Here is a 19129-nt window from a genome sequence, read left to right on the forward strand (position 1 = left end):
TGGAAGCTGAAAGTGAGAGCGACAGGCACTACCGTTTTCGACACATCACGACAACCATTTTAATAATTGTACTTTAAACTATTGCCACTGACTCTGCTTGTAAAATAATTCCAAGTGGAGCCAATTTGTTCTGGTTTATTAATTTCTGTACACAATAGATTTGGTCCAAATACACACCTTATTTGTATATCTCTTTATATCCTTTTCTCTCCTTAACTGATCATCTCTGAGGCCTCCGTTGGTCAGGCTCGAGCATGGATGTTGTGTCCTAGCTGTCTAGGTACTCAGGCCAGGGCAGTACGATATGGAGAGCGAGCTGTTGTCCATGTAGCAGGTCCCCCCTCTCCACATAGCCGATGAACCCAAAGGAACGGCGGAGACCGATACAGTTTGACACCGGCAGCATTGCAGGAGATGCCAGTCAGCATTGAACTCAATGTAGGACTGCCTTAGAGACTCCAGCTCCGGATTTTTCCCTCTGGGTTTACTCCCAAAGCCTCCCCCATGAGTGGAGTGGAGGTTTGAGATCATTTTTCTCTCTAGGTGTGCTGATGAGCCTGTTTAAAGCAACTGGTTTTAAGGCAACAGTAACTCACCTTTGACCCTTCTCCGATCAATAGAAATGTAAGTCGCTAAGCTGCACATGAAGGCCAGGAGCTGGACTTGGTTGTCAGAGGGTATTTGAGACACACACCGTTCGGCGCATTTAATAGATAGTGAGAGCTTGTCCCCATCGCCACCCTGGCTATAACATCCTTGAGGAACCTAACTGATCATATGCACGTGGTAGTCGGTGATGCATTTTGTAGCTCTGCTCTGGTTAAATGAGCCTTTTCATTTTGTTTTTCAGATTCTCAAGTCTTCATTTCGCATCCTCACTTCTACAACGGCGACCCTGCACTGTGGGAGGCTGTGGACGGGCTACACCCCAGTGAGAAAGACCATGCACTGTTCGTTGACATCCACCCGGTAAGATCTAATTCAATGATGATTCAGATGGAAAATTAACTTAATTCTATTTGCCGACAAGTTGTGTTACGTACACTTCACAGCCAAGATGTAACTTTCCTCTTTGAAGCACTATAACTTGGTGTATTAGTATGATCGAAATATCAAACAAAATAATTTATTGAAAATGTTTCCATTGTTGTACGTAGCCATGTACACTGAAAATCTGCAGCGAAAACTGAAAATACTGGAAACGCTCCTCAAGCCATCTGAAAACCTGAACCATTGCCTCCCTGATAGCAAAGGTTTTGCTCACGAAGATACACTTGTAGATTGTGCAGGATCTACTCCGGGAGGATATCTTTATTCCTCCAAAATTCACTTATCAAATGATATTGCATTGACCATTGGCCTACCCATCTTAAAACTTGATCAGTTTTGCCCTGCCAAAGGGTCCTGGCCCGAAATGTCCACTGTACTCTTTTCCCTAGATGCTGCCTGGCCCGTTGACATTTTGTATGTGCCGCTTGGATTTCCAGCATCTGCATATTTTCTCTTGTTTATTTTCAGTTTTGTCCTGCAGTTTAAGACTACCTTGCTCACTACTGAGTGACCAGTTTTCATGCAATCCGTCAAATTACTGATCACGTCTCCTCAATTCTTATCTTTGTCTTTAATATACAGTATGTAATGAGCAGCAAGGGTCCTTGTGGTACTCCAGTGGTCACAGGTCTCCACCGCCAGTTTTGGATTAAATTTGCCAACTTGACCTGCACCCCTTGGGCTGTTAAGCTTTTGGGCCAGTCGCCATGTGGCTCCTTGTCAAAGACCTCACTGAAGGTCGTGTAAACCACATCTACTGCACTGTTCTGACTGACATCTTTAGTTGCCTCTTCAATGAAGATCTATCAAATGGGTTAGACATACTCTACATAATCTATGCCTGTCTAGAAGATATAGGAGCAGAATTAAGCCATTTGGCCCATCGAGTTGGCTCCACCATTTCATCATGGCAGATCCATTTTCCCTCTCAGTCCCAATCTCCTGCCTTCTCCCCATATCCTTCCATGTCCTGATTAATCAAGAATCTATCAACTTCATCCTTAAATAGATCTAATGACTGCCTCCACAGTTGCCTGTGGCTACAAATTCCACAGATTCGCCATCCTTTGGCTCAAGAAATTCCTCCTCATCTCCGTTCTAAAAGGGTGCCCCTCTATTTTGAGACTGTGTCCTCTGGTCTAAAACTCCCCACTATAGGAAACTTTCTCTCCACATCCACTCTGTTGAGACCTTTCAATGTTCTTTAGGTTTCAATGAGATCCCCATTCATTCTGTATTCTGGTGAGTACAGGGCCAGAGCCATCAAATGCTCCTCATATGATAAGCCTTTCAATCCTGGAATCATTTCCATGAACTTCTTTTGAACCCTCTCAAATGTTAGCACATTCTTTCTTAGATAAGGGGCCCAAGACTGCTCTCAGTAGTCCAAGTGAGGCCCCTCCAGTGCCTTATTGAGCCTCAACATTACATCCTTGCTTTTAAGTTTTAGTCGTCTTGAAATGAATGCTAACATCACATTTGCCTTTGTCACCACCACTCAAGCTGCAAATCCATTTGACTGATCTTTGTTGAAGAGGTAACTAAAGATGTCAATGAGAGTAGTGCAGTAGATGTGGTTTCCATGACCTTCAGTGAGGTCTTCTTCACGGGGCCGCGTGGCGACTGGCCCAGAAGCTTTGAGTCCAAGGGGCTGTGGGGCAAGTTGGCAAATCTAATTCAAAGCTGGCATTATGGTGTGCAGGGTACACCTAAAAGTCTGGGACCTCCTTTCATAATCTTGTATCCTTCAATCAGTTCTCCCCTCAGCATCTGACACTTCAGAGAAAACAGCCCAACTTTGTTCAGCCTCTCCTTGTAGCTCATACTCTTTAATCCAGGCAACATCATGGTGAACCTCTTCTGCACTCTTTCCAAAGACTCCACAAATTTTCCTGTAATGGGACAACCAGAACTGCACACAGTACTCCAGGTGTGGTCTAACCAAAGTTTAATACAGCCGCTACACGACTTCCTGGTTAATGTCCCGACTAATGAAGGCAAGCATACCTTATTCGTTCTTTACCAGCTTGTCTACTTGTGTAGCCACTTTTCAGGGAGCTATGACTTGGACCCCAAGATCCCTGCACAGATCAATGCTGTTGAGGGTCATCCCCTTTAATTAGATCTCCCAAAGTGCAACACCTCACACTTGCTTGGGTTAAACACAATCTGTTTTTTTTCCCCTCTGCCCACATCTGTAGCTGGTCTGTAATCTGCTATATCTTTTGGTCTTCTACACTATCCACAGCTCCAAAACTCTGTGTTATCAGCAAACTTACTAACCCACTCATCTTTCACCCAAGTCATTATGCAGGACAATACTAGCAAAGTGGAAGTCCCTCCTGTTGTGAAGTTCTGCCTGTCGACGGATGTCCCGTCCAGGATATCTTCTCTGCGTACTGCTGTGATGTTCTCTGCTCCCTTCTCCTTTGTAACACCTTCTGTCGTGCCTGAAACTTGTATACTGTGAAACACTGAGCTGCCAGTCCTGCCTTTCCCTCAACTACATTTCCATAGTTGCAGCAATATCATAATACCCTTGGTATAATCAGCAAGCTCCAAAAGCTGGGCCTGTGTACCTCCCTCTGCAACTGGATCCTTGACCTCCTCACTGGAGACCACAGTCTCTGCAGATTGGAAATAACATGACCACTGGCACACCTCAGGGATGTGTGCTTTTCCCACTGCACTGCTCTCTCTGCACCCGCGACTGTGCGGCTCAAGCATCATCTGTAAATTTGCTGACGATCAACTATTGTTGGCAGAATTTCAGATAGGCGGCGGCCAGGAGCGAGAGATCAGCTGGCTGAGTGGTGTTACAGCAACAGCCTTGTACTCAATGTCGGTAAAACCAAAGAATCGATTGCCGTCATCATGAAGGGGAAGTTGAGGGAACACTCCAGTCCTCGTTGAGGGATCAGTAGTGGAAAGAATGAGCAGTTTCAAGTTCCTGGGTGTCAAAATCTCTGAGGATCTATCCTGGGCCCAACATATTGATGTTCCCAAAGGAGGCACACAGTGGCTATATTTAATTAGGAGTTTGAGGAGATTTAGCATGTCATCAAAGATACTCTCAAATTTCTACCGATGTACCATGGAGAGCATTGTAACTGGTTGCATCACCACCTGGTATGGAGGGGTCACTGCACAGGATCGGAAGAATCTACCGTGAGTTCTAAACTCTGCCAGCTGCACGGTGGTGGGCCCTAGTCTTTCCAGTGTCCAGGTCAACCTTAAAAGGTGATGCCTCAAAAAAGCTGCCTCCCTCATTAACAGCCCCCATTACTCAGGACATGCCATTGCTACCATCAGGGAGGAGGTACAGGAGCCTAAAGACATGCACTCAATGATTCAGGAACAGCTTCTTCCCCTCCGCCATCAGATTTCTGAATAGACAATGAACCTCACTATTTTCCTCTTTTTTTTTTTACACTAATTTAATTAGATTTTCTTTTTTACGCATACATATTGTAATTTATAGTTTTTTATCATTATGTATTGCAACGTAGCGTTGCCGCAGAACAACACATTTCACAACGTTCAATATGTCAGTGATATTAAACTTGATGCTGGTTCTGGTCCACTGTCTAACTCTGACTTGCTGGTGAAGCTCCTTATATTAAAGTAAACACCGATGAGCCCATTAGCATCCCCCGCTCTCTGACCGGTGTGTCTGCCCACTGGACTCACTGATTTATCCTTCACATTCTGGTCACTCTCCCACTTGCCACGCAACTATAGACTCCAAACCCACCCGCCCACCCATTAAGGGGTAGAATGAACAAACCTATGAACACGACATTGCTTGTGATGTTAAACCCGATTCTGAATCTAAGTTCTTAATGTTCTTTTCCCTGTTTTTACCCTCACTGGCACATGGTGTAAAGATAATTCCAAAGTCATGACCTAGAGGTCCAGTTTTTTTAACCTCTGACTGACTTCACTCTGCAGATCCACTTCTTTCTTTCTAAATGATGTGCCATCACCTTTGGCTGATCTCTCTGCCCGTTTGGAATATTCTGTACATGCTCCGAAACCTTCCTGATCTTGGCACCAGGGACGCAATGGGCCATCTTGGAACCTCCATTTTGACCACAGAAATGCCTGTTTATTTCTCTCACTAACGAATCCCCCACCATTATCACTTAACCTAGACTTCCCCTGCTCTGTGTGTCACTGTCAACTGTAGTGTCACAAATTTGGCTGACATTAGTCATGTGAAAGTTATTGGAAGGTATTCTCAGGGACTGGATATGAGAATTTGGATAAACATGGACTGACTAAGGATAGTCAGCATGACTTTGTGCTTGGTAGGTTGTGTCTTACCAATCTTAGAGTTTTTTGAGGAAGTTTTCAGGAAAGTTGATGAAGGCAAGGCAGTGGATGTTGTCTACATGGACTTCAGCAAGGCATTTGACAAGGTCCTGCATGGGAGGTTGATCAAGAAGGTTCATTTGCTTGGCGTTCAAGATGAGGTAGTAAATCGGATTAGAGATTGGCTTTGTGGGAGAAGCCAGAGAGTGGTGGTAGATGGCTGCCTCTCGGACTGGAGGCCTGTGACTAGAGGAATGCCACAGGGACTGACGCTGGGTCCGTTGCTTGTCATCTATATCAACGATCTGGATGAAATGGTTAACTAAATCCACAAATTTGCGGATGACACCAAGTAAGGGGTGTAGTGGACAGTGAGGAAAGCTTTTCTTCTATACCTGTGATGTGAAAATGTTTACCATATTCTGAAGCTGAAAAACCTTTTCTCACTGTTCAATTGGGTTTGGGGTGATGATGATATCTGGATAGTTATGGTTTCAAATATGCGTTTCTGGTACTTAATGTTTTCAGTTTTAGAGAACTGTTTTTTGTCAGAATAAAACTGCATCAGATTAAGATTAATTCTGCTTGTTGCTTTCAGTTAACAGGAATCCCTTTGAATGTCTCCATTAAATTGCAACTGAACCTATTTGTGAAAGCAGTGCCAGGCATAATGTGAGTATGATGGTCATCTCAAAGGAAGTTAGTGAACTGGCTGAACTTGCCGGTTCATGGGAACATCTTCAACGGCTTCCTGAACACTGTTATACTTCCTGAACTGTTGTGGTAATGTGCTTGTGCCTAGGGCAATGGGAGACACACACTTCAGTCACACCCCTTGCGCGGTCTTTAGTTTGCAGTGGATGCGTTGTTGGGGCTGGCTGACAGTCTGCTTACTTCCACTCTGGCCTCCTGGCCTTGTGATAAAGGGGTTAATTCTCCAGGTTGAATTCGGGCTTGAGAGGACTGTCCCCTGGCAACAGATGAAAGAGTCTGGCCTTGTACTTTCTTAAGTTCAGATGATGGAAGGCAACAGTAAAAATGTAAAAGATTCTTTTGAGATTTCCAGGGTATATCTTTGGAGATACAATAGAGTAAAAATGCTGGAGGAACCCTGTGGTCGAGAAGTATCAGTTGTCAAGACTTGTGGTCAGAACTCTGCATCTGGTCTGAGTGAAGGATGGAGATGGTCAGTTAAGGGAGAGGGGTAGTGGTAAACCGCCTGAGGTGACTGGTGGACTGAGAGTGGAGAGAGAGGTGTCTGGTATAGAGGGTGGTAGTGGTAAGGCAACCCGAGGTGATTGGTGGACTGAGTGGAGAAGGGAGATGGTCAGACTAGAAAGACATGGTTGTAGTAGGACAGCCTGAGGTGATTGGACTGAAAGGGGAGGGAGGGAGTTGGTCAGAATATAGAGAGTGTAGTGGTAAGATAGCCTGAGGTGATTGGTGCACTGAGAGTGGGTGAAAAAAGATGGGCACATATTACCAGATAGGGGAGGGGAACGAGAGTGGAGTTGTTAGATGGTGGCAGGTGGAGATGGATGGAGAGGTGTTGTTGGGTCACCTGGAACCAGGGATCATGCTCTCATAATAAGGGGTCAACCATTCCAACCGAAGTGAAGAACTCTGTACTAGCAGTATGGTGAACCTACAGAATGCTGTAGCGGTTCGCTCGGTATTCTACCCAAGCTGGTGGTGATAGGTTTTTGAATACTAAGGAAATCACATGAGAACAGGTTAGAGCAATTGAGGCACAACGTTTGGCCATGGTATAGAATAGCAGAGGTATGGGGGCGGGGGGGGGGTGGTGGGGAATGAATAGCCTATACCTTCCAGTTCTATTCTCTTCCAACTCTGGAGTCTACTGTTGCAGGGGACGCAGCCAGTTGTGAAGCCTTATCTGCATAATGTGCATTTTCTTTCCAAAGGGAGACTGGGAATATTCGGCCTGTGCTGTTGCCTTTGCTTTGGTTTGAAGAGGTAAGTCAAAAGCTTTTGGTTTAAAACATACACTTACACTGGCTTCACTGTAGCATTATAAATGGGGACAGGGGATGGAAGTCATTCACACTAAATCTGCAGGTAATTGGCCCTCACTGGCTCTGGGAAGGAGGCACGCTGTCTCCATCCAGGGTGGTAGAGTAGCTCATCCAATTCTCTCCTCCCGGTTCTTTTACATAAGCAGGCAACGAGGGTCTATGCCTCTACCGTCCGTAGAAAATGTTCATCTACACCTACCGATTAATTTTACACTTATTTCCTTTTTTGATCCCCATACAAAATGGATTTTTTTTTACCTGTTTCTTCTCTTTAGGCCATTCTTACTCTTGTAGGATGACAAGATAAAAGGCAGTAAATTTAAAGACATTTTTGTTGCCAGGGAGATAGTACAGGGCCGAAGAACTAGTGTAGAAAGTTGTATTCTGTCTATATCCATTTTTAACAGGATATAGATAGGATACAGAGCTCGACTGAGGAATGGCAAATGGAGTACAATTTGGAAAGGTGTGAAGTGATACACTTTGGAAGATCAACTTTGAAGGTGGAGTACAAGGTTGATGGTAAGTTTCTTATTGTGGATGAGCAGAAGGATCTTGGAGTCCAAGTCCATGGATCCCTCAAAGTTGCTGCACAAGTTGATAGGGTTGTTCATAGTCATACTTTATTGATCCCGGGGGAAATTGGTTTTTGTTACAGTTGCACCATAAATAATAAATAGTAATAGAACCATAAATAGTTAAATAGTAATATGTAAATTCTGCCAGTAAATTATGAAATAAGTTCAGGACCAGCCTATTGGCTCAGGGTGTCTGATCCTCCAAGGGAGAAGTTGTAAAGTTTGATGGCCACAGGAAGAAATGACTTCCTATGACGCTCTGTGTTGCATCTCGGTGGAATGAGTCTCTGGCTGAACGTACTCCTGTGCCCACCCAGTACGTTATGTAGTGGATGGGAGACATTGTCCAAGATGGCATGCAACTTGGACAGCATCCTCTTTTCAGACACCACTGTCAGAGAGGTGTATGGTGTGTTGGCTTTGATTAGTCCAGGGATTGTGTCCAAGAGCCACGAAGTAATGTTACAACATTATAAAACTCAGGTTGGACTGCACTAAGAGTGTTGTGTTCAGTTCTAGTTGCCTCATTGTAAGAAAAACGTGGAAGTTTTAGAGAGGGTGCAGAGGAGATTTACCAGGATGCTCCTTGGATTAGAGGACATGTTTTATGAGGAAAGGTTGAGTGGGCTGGAGGGTTTCTGTGGAATGGGGACATTGGAACAGAATTAGGCCATTCAGCCCATCAAGATTCATTGTCATTAAATCTGGCTGATTTATTATACCCAATAATGTGGCCTCCTCAGCTGCCTTTGGCAATGAATTCCACAGATTCACACCCTTTGGCTAAAGACATTCCTCCTCATCTCTGTTCTAAAGGGACATCCTTCTACACTGAGGCTCCACTCTGTTGAGACTTTTCAGTGTTCGATAGGTTTCAATGAGATCTCCCCTCATTCTTTTTAAACTCCAGCAAGTACAGGCCCAGAGATATCAAACGCTGCTCATACGTTAACCCTTTCATTTCTGGGATCATTCTCATGAACCTCTTCCGGACTCCCTCAAATGCTGGCACATCCTTTCTTAGATAAGGACTCAAACTTGCTCACAATACTCCAAGTGTGATCTGATCAATGCTTTATAAAGGCATTATATCCTTGCCTTTATATTCTAGTACTCTTGAATGTAACATTGTTTTTACCTTCCTTACGACTGACTCATTGCAAATTAACCTTTAAGGAATCCTGCACAAGAACTCCCAAGACCCTTTGCACCTCATCTCTGAATTCGCTCCTTGTTTAGAAAATAATTGGAACCTTTACTCCTTCTACCAAAGTGCATGACCATACACTTCTCTACTCTGTATTCCATCTGCCACCACTTTGCCCATTCCCCTAATCTGTGTAAGCTCTACAGACCCCCTGCTTCCTTAGCATTACGCAGGGCAAAAAGCATTATCAAGGATGCATCTCACCCTAACTATGGACTTTTTACTCTCCTCCCATCCGGTAGGAGCTACAGGAGCCTCCGCTCCCGCACCAGCAGGCTCAGGAAGAGCTTCTTCCCTGAGGCTGTGACCCTGCTGAACCTCACATCACAGCGCTAAGCAGTATTGCACCCATATTGTACTGTCTCAGTACTTTTATATTTGTGTGCTGTAGCACTAACTTTTTATTTGCAGTTATTTTGTAAATACTATTCTTTTGCACTTCTGGTCAGATGCTAATTGCATTTCATTGGCTTTGTATCTGTACTCGGCACAATGACAATAAAGTTGAATCTAATCTAATTACCCGCCTCTCCTCCAATTTTCGTGTTCAGGAGAATGATCGTGGGAATGAAAGTTTAACATATGAGGGGCATTTAATGGCTCTGGGTCTCGACTCACTGGAGTTTAGCAGGATGAGGAACGATCTCTCATTGAATATTGAAAGCCTGGACATAATGGAGTTGAGAGGATGCTTCCTATAGTGGGAGAGTCTAGGACTAGAGGCCACAGCCTCTTTAGACCAGTGAAGAAGAATTTCTTTAACCAGAGAATGGTGAATCTGGTATTCATTGCCACAGATGCTTGTAGGCCAAGTATTTGAGTATGTTTAAAATGAAGGTTGATTGGTAATAGTGTCAAAGGTTAAGGGGAGAAGACGAGAATGGGGTTGGGAGAGAAAAACAATTCAGTCATGAGTTAACGGCAGAGGATGATCAGTGGGCCAAATGGCCGAATTTTGGTCTTGTGTTCTGAACTGGAGGTGGAAGCTGTTCCAGAGACACAGTACTCTTGGAGCTGACAAGTAATAGGTGAATGGGAACAGAGAACAGACTGGAACTCGGGTGGGGGTGGGGGGAGAATGTTGAATTTGGGAAATATCCAACAGGTCAACCTGCATCTACAGAGATGAAAACATTTCAGGTGGATGACCATCATCAACCATTTCTTACATGCAGAAAAAAAACCTGAAATAAATTGCAAACAAGAATCCCGACGGTTACAGTTTGCTTGGGTGACAGGGCAGTGTCAAACCTTGAACTCGGGCAGGGTTTTGTGGGACTGTGAGTGAAGAATTGATCATTGTGTGAAGGTTTGGTTTTGTGGGACTGTGAGTGAGTGAAGAATTGATCATTGTGAGAAGGTTGGGTTTTGTGGGACTGAGTGAAGAATTGATCATTGTGAGAAGGTTGGGTTTTGTGGGACTGTGAGTGAGGGATCGATCATTGTGAGAAGGTTGGGTTTTGTGGGACTGAGTGAGAGAAGAATTGATCATTGTGAGAAGGTTGGGTTTTGTGGGACTGTGAGTGAGTGGGGGATAGATCATTGTGAGAAGGTTGGGTTTTGTGGAACTGTGAGTGAAGAATTGATCATTGTGAGAAGGTTGGGTTTTGTGGGACTGTGAGTGAGTGAAGAATTGATCATTGTGAGAAGGTTGGGTTTTGTGGAACTGAGTAAGCGAGGGATCGATCATCGTGGAGCTTGGGTGAAAACCAACCGTAGCAAGTGACTGGGAGCTTGGGGTTCTACTTGAATGGAGATGGTCAGCATGTGTTTGTTTTCTCTTAAGGAGACAACATTAAACACCAAATCCATCAAATTGTCCTGAATCTCTGTGTCTCCATTTTCCATCCTCCTAGAATACCATGCCAATGTAATTCCTTCCCCTCTTCCTGCAGAGTGGGTGCATTGATGGCCCAGCTGTCAACACTTTCTACTATTTCATGGTGGTGTTGCCAATCGTATTTCAATATCTTCAGTACATCCTGGTTACCGTTGGCTGCCTTTTAGTGTTGGTTGCTCTAGCACTGAAAATTGTACACCTGAAAAAGCAGGTAAAGTTGTTTAACTAGTTATGAGAATGTTGTTTAAATGATAAACCAAGTGTGTTAGAGTTATATAGCAACAAAATGTGCCCTCACATCCATGCCCAAGAAGCTGCCCGCCTCAATTTCGTACGCCTGGGTTTAGCCCGTGTCCCTCTGAGCCTTTCTTACCTGTGTAACTACCCAAGTGTCTGAAACATAGTGACCATAATTGTCTCTGCCAATTCCTGTGGCAGCTCGAACCTTTGAAACCTTTGATATACCCACCACCCTCTGTATGGGGAAAAATCTGCCATTTGGGTTTTGAAGTATTTCCCCTCTCACCTCAACCCATTTGCCCTCTTGTTTTACTCTCCTGACCCTGGGGAAAAGATTGCAACCATTCATTTTATCAATGTGTCCTGTGACTTTTATAAGCCTCTATAAGAGGAGTTCCCAACCTTTTATATGCCCTGGATCCCTACCATTAACCAAGGGGTCTGTGGACCCCAGGTTGGGAACTTCTGCTCTATAAGATCTTCCATCATCCTCCCAAGATCCAGGAGAAAATGTCCCTTCCTATGTCTAGGTGACACACAGAACTGCAAGAGTGGCCTCACCAATGACTTGTAAAGCTGTAACATGACACCCCTACTCCCGTATTCAGTGTCCTGATCCACGAAGGTAAATGTTCCAAACAATGTTTTCACCATCTTGTCTACGTGTATTGCCACTCTTGGAGAACTGTGTACCTATATCCCTAGATCTCCCCAGAGCCCTACCATTTGCTGCGCAAGTCCCAGCCTGGTTAAGTTTTCTAAAATGCATCACTTCACACTTGTCAGAGTTAAACTGCATCTGCCATTCCTTGGCCCACTTCCCTGGTTGATCTTGATGCTGTTGCAGTCTTTGACAATCTTTATTGTCCATCATAGCAGCAATTTTGGTGCGGTGCACGAACCTGCTAACCAGGCCACTATGCTGACATCCAAGATGCTGGACTGCAGCAATCCCTGTAGTTCGCCACTGGTCACAGACCTCCGGTCTGAAAAGCAGATCCACCGCCACACTCAGACTCCTGCTGCCAAATGAACTCTGTATCGCACTCTACTTCCCATATGAACCAGCCAACTCTGTAAGACACAGACAAAGTCCTTCCGATCCATGTAGGTGACATCCACTGCTTTCCCTCATCAATTTTCATGGTCATCTCTTCACAAAACTCCATCAAGTTGGTGAGGCACGATTTCCAACACAAAGCCATACTGACTATATGTAATCAGTCATTGCGTTTCCAAGTGCTGGTAGATCCTTGTTTCTTCACCAACATTGATATTACTCTTACTGATCTGTAGTTTTAGTCCTTCTTGAATAAAAGCACCATGTTAACCACTCCAGTCTTTCAGAACCTCACCCATGGCTAAAGATGATATAAATATCTCTGCCAGAGCTCCTGTAATTTCTTCCTTGGCCTCCACAATGTCCTACGATGCATTTGGTCAGGCCCCATGGATTTATCCGCTTTAACTGCACAACGCAGTAGTTCACCCATGATGTGTCAACCTATATAAATGTACTTCACAATCAATCTAACTACAGAGCCCAAAACTCTCCATCTGTGTGCCTTAGTCTCTTAAATGTCTACAATGTATTGCCCTCTACCACAAAAAAAAGAAAGGAATGGGGCAGTCAGTTCTCAAGAAGACATCAGATTGTGAAGAGGCAGGGAAAGTTTAAAAGTGAGCAGTGGCAGTCAGCACATTTTGTGCACCATAGTTCCTGAGGTTTGTGCATAATTGGATCATGCATAATTAGGCACTTGGCTAGGTCCAATAAAAAAAGTTTGGTTTAAATAGAGCGGCCATTGTTTGAGTGGACCAGTGTTAAGAGTGGGGAATTGAGGCTTCAGTTCAGTGAGGTTTCAGCGAGAAGAGACATAGGCTGTAGGTAGATTTTTTTCCTGTTATTTATTGATTTTTTTTCTTGTACATTTAGAGCAGTGGGGATGTCAGACAGGGTAGTGGAACACTCCTCTTACAGGGATGTGGGAAGGCCGGGAGACTTCCAGTGTTCCTGATGACTTCACCTGCAAGGAATGCATCCAGCTGCCTTTTCTAACATACATTGTTAAGGAGTTGGAGCTGGAACTGGATGAACTCCGGATCACTTGGGAGGCTGAGAGGTTGATAGACAGGACACCCAGGGAGGGAGTTGCATCCAAGATGCAGGTCATGGGGAAACTGGGTGACTGTCAGAGAGAAGGGGATAGCAGTTAATGCAGAATACCCCTGTAGCCATCTCCCTCAGTAATGGGTATACCACTTCGGATAATGTTGGGGGCATGACCTGGCAGAAGAAAACCACAGCGGGCAGGACTGGCAGCTCACCCTAGATCCTCTCCACATGCATTCGATCTAGGCCTTTCAATATTCGATAGGTTTCAGAAATTCTCCCCTCTCCCCCCTCCCCTCCCATTCTTCTAAACTCCGGCCCAAGGCCTTCAAAGCCTCCACATATATTAACCCTTTGATTCCTCGATCATTCTCGCAAACCTCCTCTGGACCCTCTCCAATGCCAGCACACACCACCTTTGATAAAGGGCCCAAAACTGCTGACAATACTTCAAATATGGTCTGATCAATACCTTATAAATCCACAGTATTACATCCTTGCTTTTGCATGCTAGTCCTCTCGAAATGAATGCTAACATTGCATTTACCTTCCTTACCACCAACCCAACCCGCAAGTTAACCTTTATGGAATCCTGCACGAATACTCCCAAGTCTATTTGCACCTCGAATATTTGAATTTTCTCCCCATTTAGAAAATAGTCTGTGCCTTTATTCCTTCTGCCAAAGTGCATGATGATTCACTTCCGTACACTATACTCCTTCTGCCACTTCTTGGTACCCTGATACTCGCATTTCTGGCATTCCGCTAGTGTTTTCCACAGTGAAGACTGACACAAAGTACTTAAGTTTGTCCTTTTCTTAGTCCTTCATTACTACCTCTCCAGCATCATTTTCCAGTTGTCCAAAGTTCATTCTTGTCTCTCTTTTACTATTTATATATCTGAAAGAAACTTCTTGTATCCTCTTTTGTATAATCGTGTAACCTACCTTCATTTTTCATTTTTTTTCTCTCCGTGACTTTTTTAGATGCCTTCTGTAAGATTCCAAAAGCTTCCCAATCCTCCAACTTCCCACTAATCTTTGCTCTATTATATGCCCTCTCTTTGGCTTTTATGTTGACTTTGACTTTTCTTATCAGCTGTGGTCATATCATCCTACCTTCCCAATCCTTTTCTTTGTTATGTATCTATCCTGCGCCTTCCAAATTACTCCCAGAAATTCCAGCCATTGCTGCTCTGCCATCATCCCTGCTAGTGTCTCCTTCCAACCAGCTTTGGCCAGCTCCTCTCTCATACCTCTGTAATTCCCTTTACTCCACTGTAATACTGATACACTTGACTTTAACTTCTCCGTCAAATTTTAGGGTGAATTCTATCACATTATGTTCACTGCCCCCTAAGTTCTCCTTTACGTTAAGATCCTTAATCAAATCTGGATCATTATATAACACCCAATCCAGAATTGCTAATCACAAGCTATTCTAAAAAAGCCATCTTGTAGGCATTCTACAACTTCCCTCTCTTGGGATGCAGCACCAACCTCAATTTCCTGATCTATCTACATATTGAAATCCTCCATGACTATTGTAACATTGCTTATTTGTCATGCATTTTCTATCTCCCATTGCAATGTGCAGCCCACATCCTAGCTACTGTTTGGAGGCCTGTATATAATTTCCATCAGGGTCTTTTGATTCTTGCAGTTTTTTTAAACTCTACTTACAGGGATTCCACATCGTCCAATCCTATGTTACTCCTGTCTAAGGATTTGATTTCAGTTTTTACCAACAAAGCCATCCCATCCCCACTGCCAACTTGCCTTTCTTTTTGACATAATGTGTATCATAGAAAACGTACAGCACAATACAGGCCTTTCGGCCCACAAAGCTGTGCAGAACATGTCCTTACTGTAGAAATTACGTAGGGTTACCTATAACCCTCTGTTTTTCTGAGCTCCATGTACCTGTCCACGTATCCTTGGATGTTAAGCTCCCAACTATGATCTTCTTTCAGTCAAGTCTCATCTGCCGGTCTCTACCTGTGCTACAAGGTTATTTACCTTGTGCCATATACTCTGCATTTAAATATAACAATAGTCCTGTATTCATCACTTTTTTGATTTCCTCCCCCCCCCCCCCCACCACCATTACACTTTAACTCATGCGACTGACTGCAATTTTGACCCATCATTTGCCTGTCCTTCCTCATAGTCTCACTAGGCACTGCACCTGCTTGTATACCAGTAACCTCAGCCGTATCACTCTGGTTCCCACCCCCCTGGTAAATTAGTTTAAACCCTCCCCAACCGTTCAAGTAAACCTGACCACAAGGATATTGGTCCCCCTCGGGTCCAGGTGTAACCCATTGTACAGGTCTTGTTCTCCCCAGAAGAGATCCCAGTGATCCAGAAATCTGAAATCCTGACCCCTGCACCAATTCTTCAGCCACGCATTAATTTGCCAAATTATCCTATTCTTGCCATCACTGGCACATGTCACAGGCAGCAATCCAGACGTTACTGGAGGTCCCTGTTGTAGTGTGGATGAAATTACTGGAGAGACAGTCACTGGTAGATACAAAGCAGCTTCTTTATTCAACACAACAAGGTACAGCAGGCATCTCGAGACGCTTTCCGCAGAAAGGTCTGCTAGCTAAATGTGGGCTCGATATTTATATGCTAAACACAAAGGCAATCGCTACTTAAAAGTTGTAGACAATGCTTCCTTTTGAAGCTACATACAAACATCACACCTTCAGATTTCATCCTTTCCTTCTGACGCCGACATGTCTGGGTTGGTATCCACAGCCTTTAGGAGTGTAAGTTAAGTCTACGATACATTTATTTGGCATTTCCTGTGCTAACATAGAAGACAATTAATACTTATAATGTATAGGTGATACTGCCTTCGAAACTACAGCATCAGGTCAAACTACCAGAAGCATCTGGTATTCACACCTTTTAGGAAGCCCATTGTGGTAGACTCAATCTACAGTCCTTTGTCACACAGTTAAATAGAAGTCTGGTGGCCAAAGTCATTTAAGTGTAAACAAATCATCTACCCTAAAAGAAGTCCACTCTAACAGTCCCATTTTTCAGCCTTCCACCTAACTCCGTATATCTCCTCTTCAGTGCCTTCTCCCTTTCCCTCCCTGTGTCATTGGTACCGATATGTGCCACCACCTCTGGCTCTGCTTCGCTCTCTCTCTCCCACTTTGGAATGCTGTGAGCCTGATTCGAGACATTCCCGATCCCGACACTTGGAAAGCGACATGCCGCTCGGGTGTCTGCTTTCTGCTCTAATTATGGAATCCCCTGCCACTATCGCAGTCCTCTGCTCTGCATTTCCTTTCCGAGCCACAGAGCCAGACAGTGCCAGAGGCCTGGCTGCTGCAGCTTCCCCTGGTAGGTCGTTCCCCCCGCAGCATCCAAAGTAGTAAACAGTACTTATTATTGAAGGAAACAGCCAGAGGATTACTCTGCACTGGCTGCCTATTCCCTTTTCCTCTCCTGACAGTCACCCAGGTACCTACCCCTTGCAGCTTAGGGGTGACTACTTCCCTGCAGCTTCTGTGTATCATCTTGTTTTCCCGCATGAGACAAAGGGCATCAAAGTGCAGCACCAATTCCTTACCATGGTCTCCAGGGAGCCGCACTTTGTGCAGATGTAATTATCAGGGAGAATGGAGGTTTCCCAGTGTTCCCACAACTTGAACAAGGAACATACCACAACCTCCAGATTCATTTCCAACACGCTAGTTATGTACTAACAGGGGAAAAAAAAATTACTAGAAACTTACCTTGAACCTTCGCCTGTTTTTTGCCCAAATCTATTGAGCCAAAGCCAAACCACTCCAACACCACCCCACTCCAACAATGGCTGCACTACATGTATCTTCTTTCCTTTCATTGGCCCAGCGCTGACAGCACCCCACCAAAAAGAGCTGGAAAGCACCCAAACTCTTTTTTAAACCTCGTGGTGCATCACCAATGAGCAACCTCTCACACTGATTGCAGACCACCGGGGGGGGGGGTGGGGGGGAGGAGAAAAACAATGTTTGCCTATCATCATGTGTGGGGGAAAGGTGGACATGGACTTTAATTCTTTGCAAGTGGAACAGGAGGATGGAAGCAATAAAAGAGGGGGTGGGGTTTTGAAATCTGAGCATGTGAGATATGAGGAATTTGCAGATTATTCCCTGATAGCTTTCAGTTAAATATTGTTTTTGTATCTCTCTCCAGCTCCTTCTCTGCCACAAACTGTTTGTCAGTCACCATCTATCTCCACCCTAATCCTAACACTCCCAGTCTCCAACTAATTACGGATCTACCTTTGTCCCTTTACCATACCTTGGACAGAAGCTCGTGAACCTGATACGTTAACTGTGTTTCTCTCCACGGATACTGCCTGACCTCCTGAGTACTTACAACATTTTCTTAAGATTTTTCTAAATTTTACTTAAGATTTTCTGCACTTGTATTATTTTGAGTGACTTTTATGCATTGCTGTGCTTTGCTGAAATTGATACCATCGGGGCCACAGTGCAGAGGAATAACTTGTAAATTGTAATCATGTTTTCTGATCTCCTATGGTTGGGTTCCCTTGGTGGGTCTGAAAAGTTTCAAGTTCTGGTTCTTGAATTGCTGCTTCCTAATGGGAAATCTGCTGGCCTCGCTACCTTTTTTTAACAGTGCTGGCCTAGCTACTGAGCTTGGTAAGGCAGCCTACTTGCTGGTTATTCTTGGCCGTAGTTTAGCTGTGGGCATTTTGGCAAGAGACGGGTAGAGTTTTGTCTGAAAAATCTATCCACCTGCTTTCAGTTGTAAATGTGTAGATATGAGAAGTAAAGTTCCTGAGGATCATTCTGGTAAAAGAGGTGGCTTCATTATCTCTTTAATTTTTTTTTATAATTCCCTGTCTTTATCATATTTTCTCCTTATTTTTCACTTCCTTTTATTGCTGTTTCCCTAACTGCATACTGGAAGGATCTTGAACCCTTGCACTTGGTGATGGAACTAAACTTGCATATTAATAGTGGGTTTGTGAGATAACATTTCAAGAGCTCAGAAGTATGAAAAGTAAAGAATAAACTGCAAGATGACAGATTGTCAGATGAAAGTACACAGAACTGGGTAGCAATGCAAGAAAAGACAATGTAATCTATTTAAAACAAGGTAAACTGTTTTCAAGAATAATCTCATCTGGTGTCTCACAAGTCTCCTGTGGAATTAATGAATGTATCTCTGCCTTCCTCCATGAGGAAAGTTGGTGGCACTAGTTGAGTTGGATTGGAGAGGAGAGGTGTCTGAATTGGTGCCCGGCCCAGCACAGGGTACGGGTACGGGTACGGCCACGGCCACTGGACTAACCACTAGCTAGTCCAATTCTGTTATCCTCATCCATGTAGCTTTCGTACATTGTCGGATGTTGGGCCAACAGCCCTTTCAATACAAGGATGGACAATCCCCATGTCTAAACTTCCCACAGTAAGTTACTTCTAAGTGTGATAGATTCAGATTGTCCCAGTTAGTTTTGAGATTCAGTTACGCTGTCACTTTGTAAAGCACAGAGTTCAGAACAGAACTGAACCAGTAGCCCTGAACTACTTAAGGGCTAGTTGGAAGTTCTGAGCTTGGAGAGATCATTGGTAGGTCTCTGCATGGGAATCTGATCCCTCAGGTAAATCTCGTCTTGTAAAATCATGAAGGTCTTTCATTTGAGAAATTGCAGGAATAAGTAGACAGATCTTAAAAAGGAAATTTGGGTATTTTTTTAAAAAAAGTGACGTGGAGA

The 19129-nt window shown here is 44.1% G+C and overlaps 1 protein-coding gene across 6 annotated transcripts in view; it reads left to right on the forward strand.

Annotated features, from left to right (window-relative positions):
• Positions 1–19129, forward strand: part of scarb1 (scavenger receptor class B, member 1) — a 72513-nt gene that overhangs the window by 47584 nt on the left and 5800 nt on the right. For 5 of the 6 annotated variants that reach the window (XM_072240723.1, XM_072240722.1, XM_072240726.1 and 2 more), the window contains exons 9-12: positions 851–969; positions 5963–6036; positions 7290–7341; positions 11081–11236. In XM_072240723.1, the coding sequence (XP_072096824.1) occupies positions 851–969; positions 5963–6036; positions 7290–7341; positions 11081–11236 (401 nt within the window). Of the gene's footprint in view, positions 1–850; positions 970–5962; positions 6037–7289; positions 7342–11080; positions 11237–17577; positions 17973–19129 lie in introns of those variants that run through there. The other variant, XM_072240728.1, reaches the window with a different exon arrangement.

This window comes from Mobula birostris, chromosome 22 (genome assembly GCF_030028105.1).
Source record: "Mobula birostris isolate sMobBir1 chromosome 22, sMobBir1.hap1, whole genome shotgun sequence".
Taxonomy (NCBI): domain Eukaryota; kingdom Metazoa; phylum Chordata; class Chondrichthyes; order Myliobatiformes; family Myliobatidae; genus Mobula; species Mobula birostris.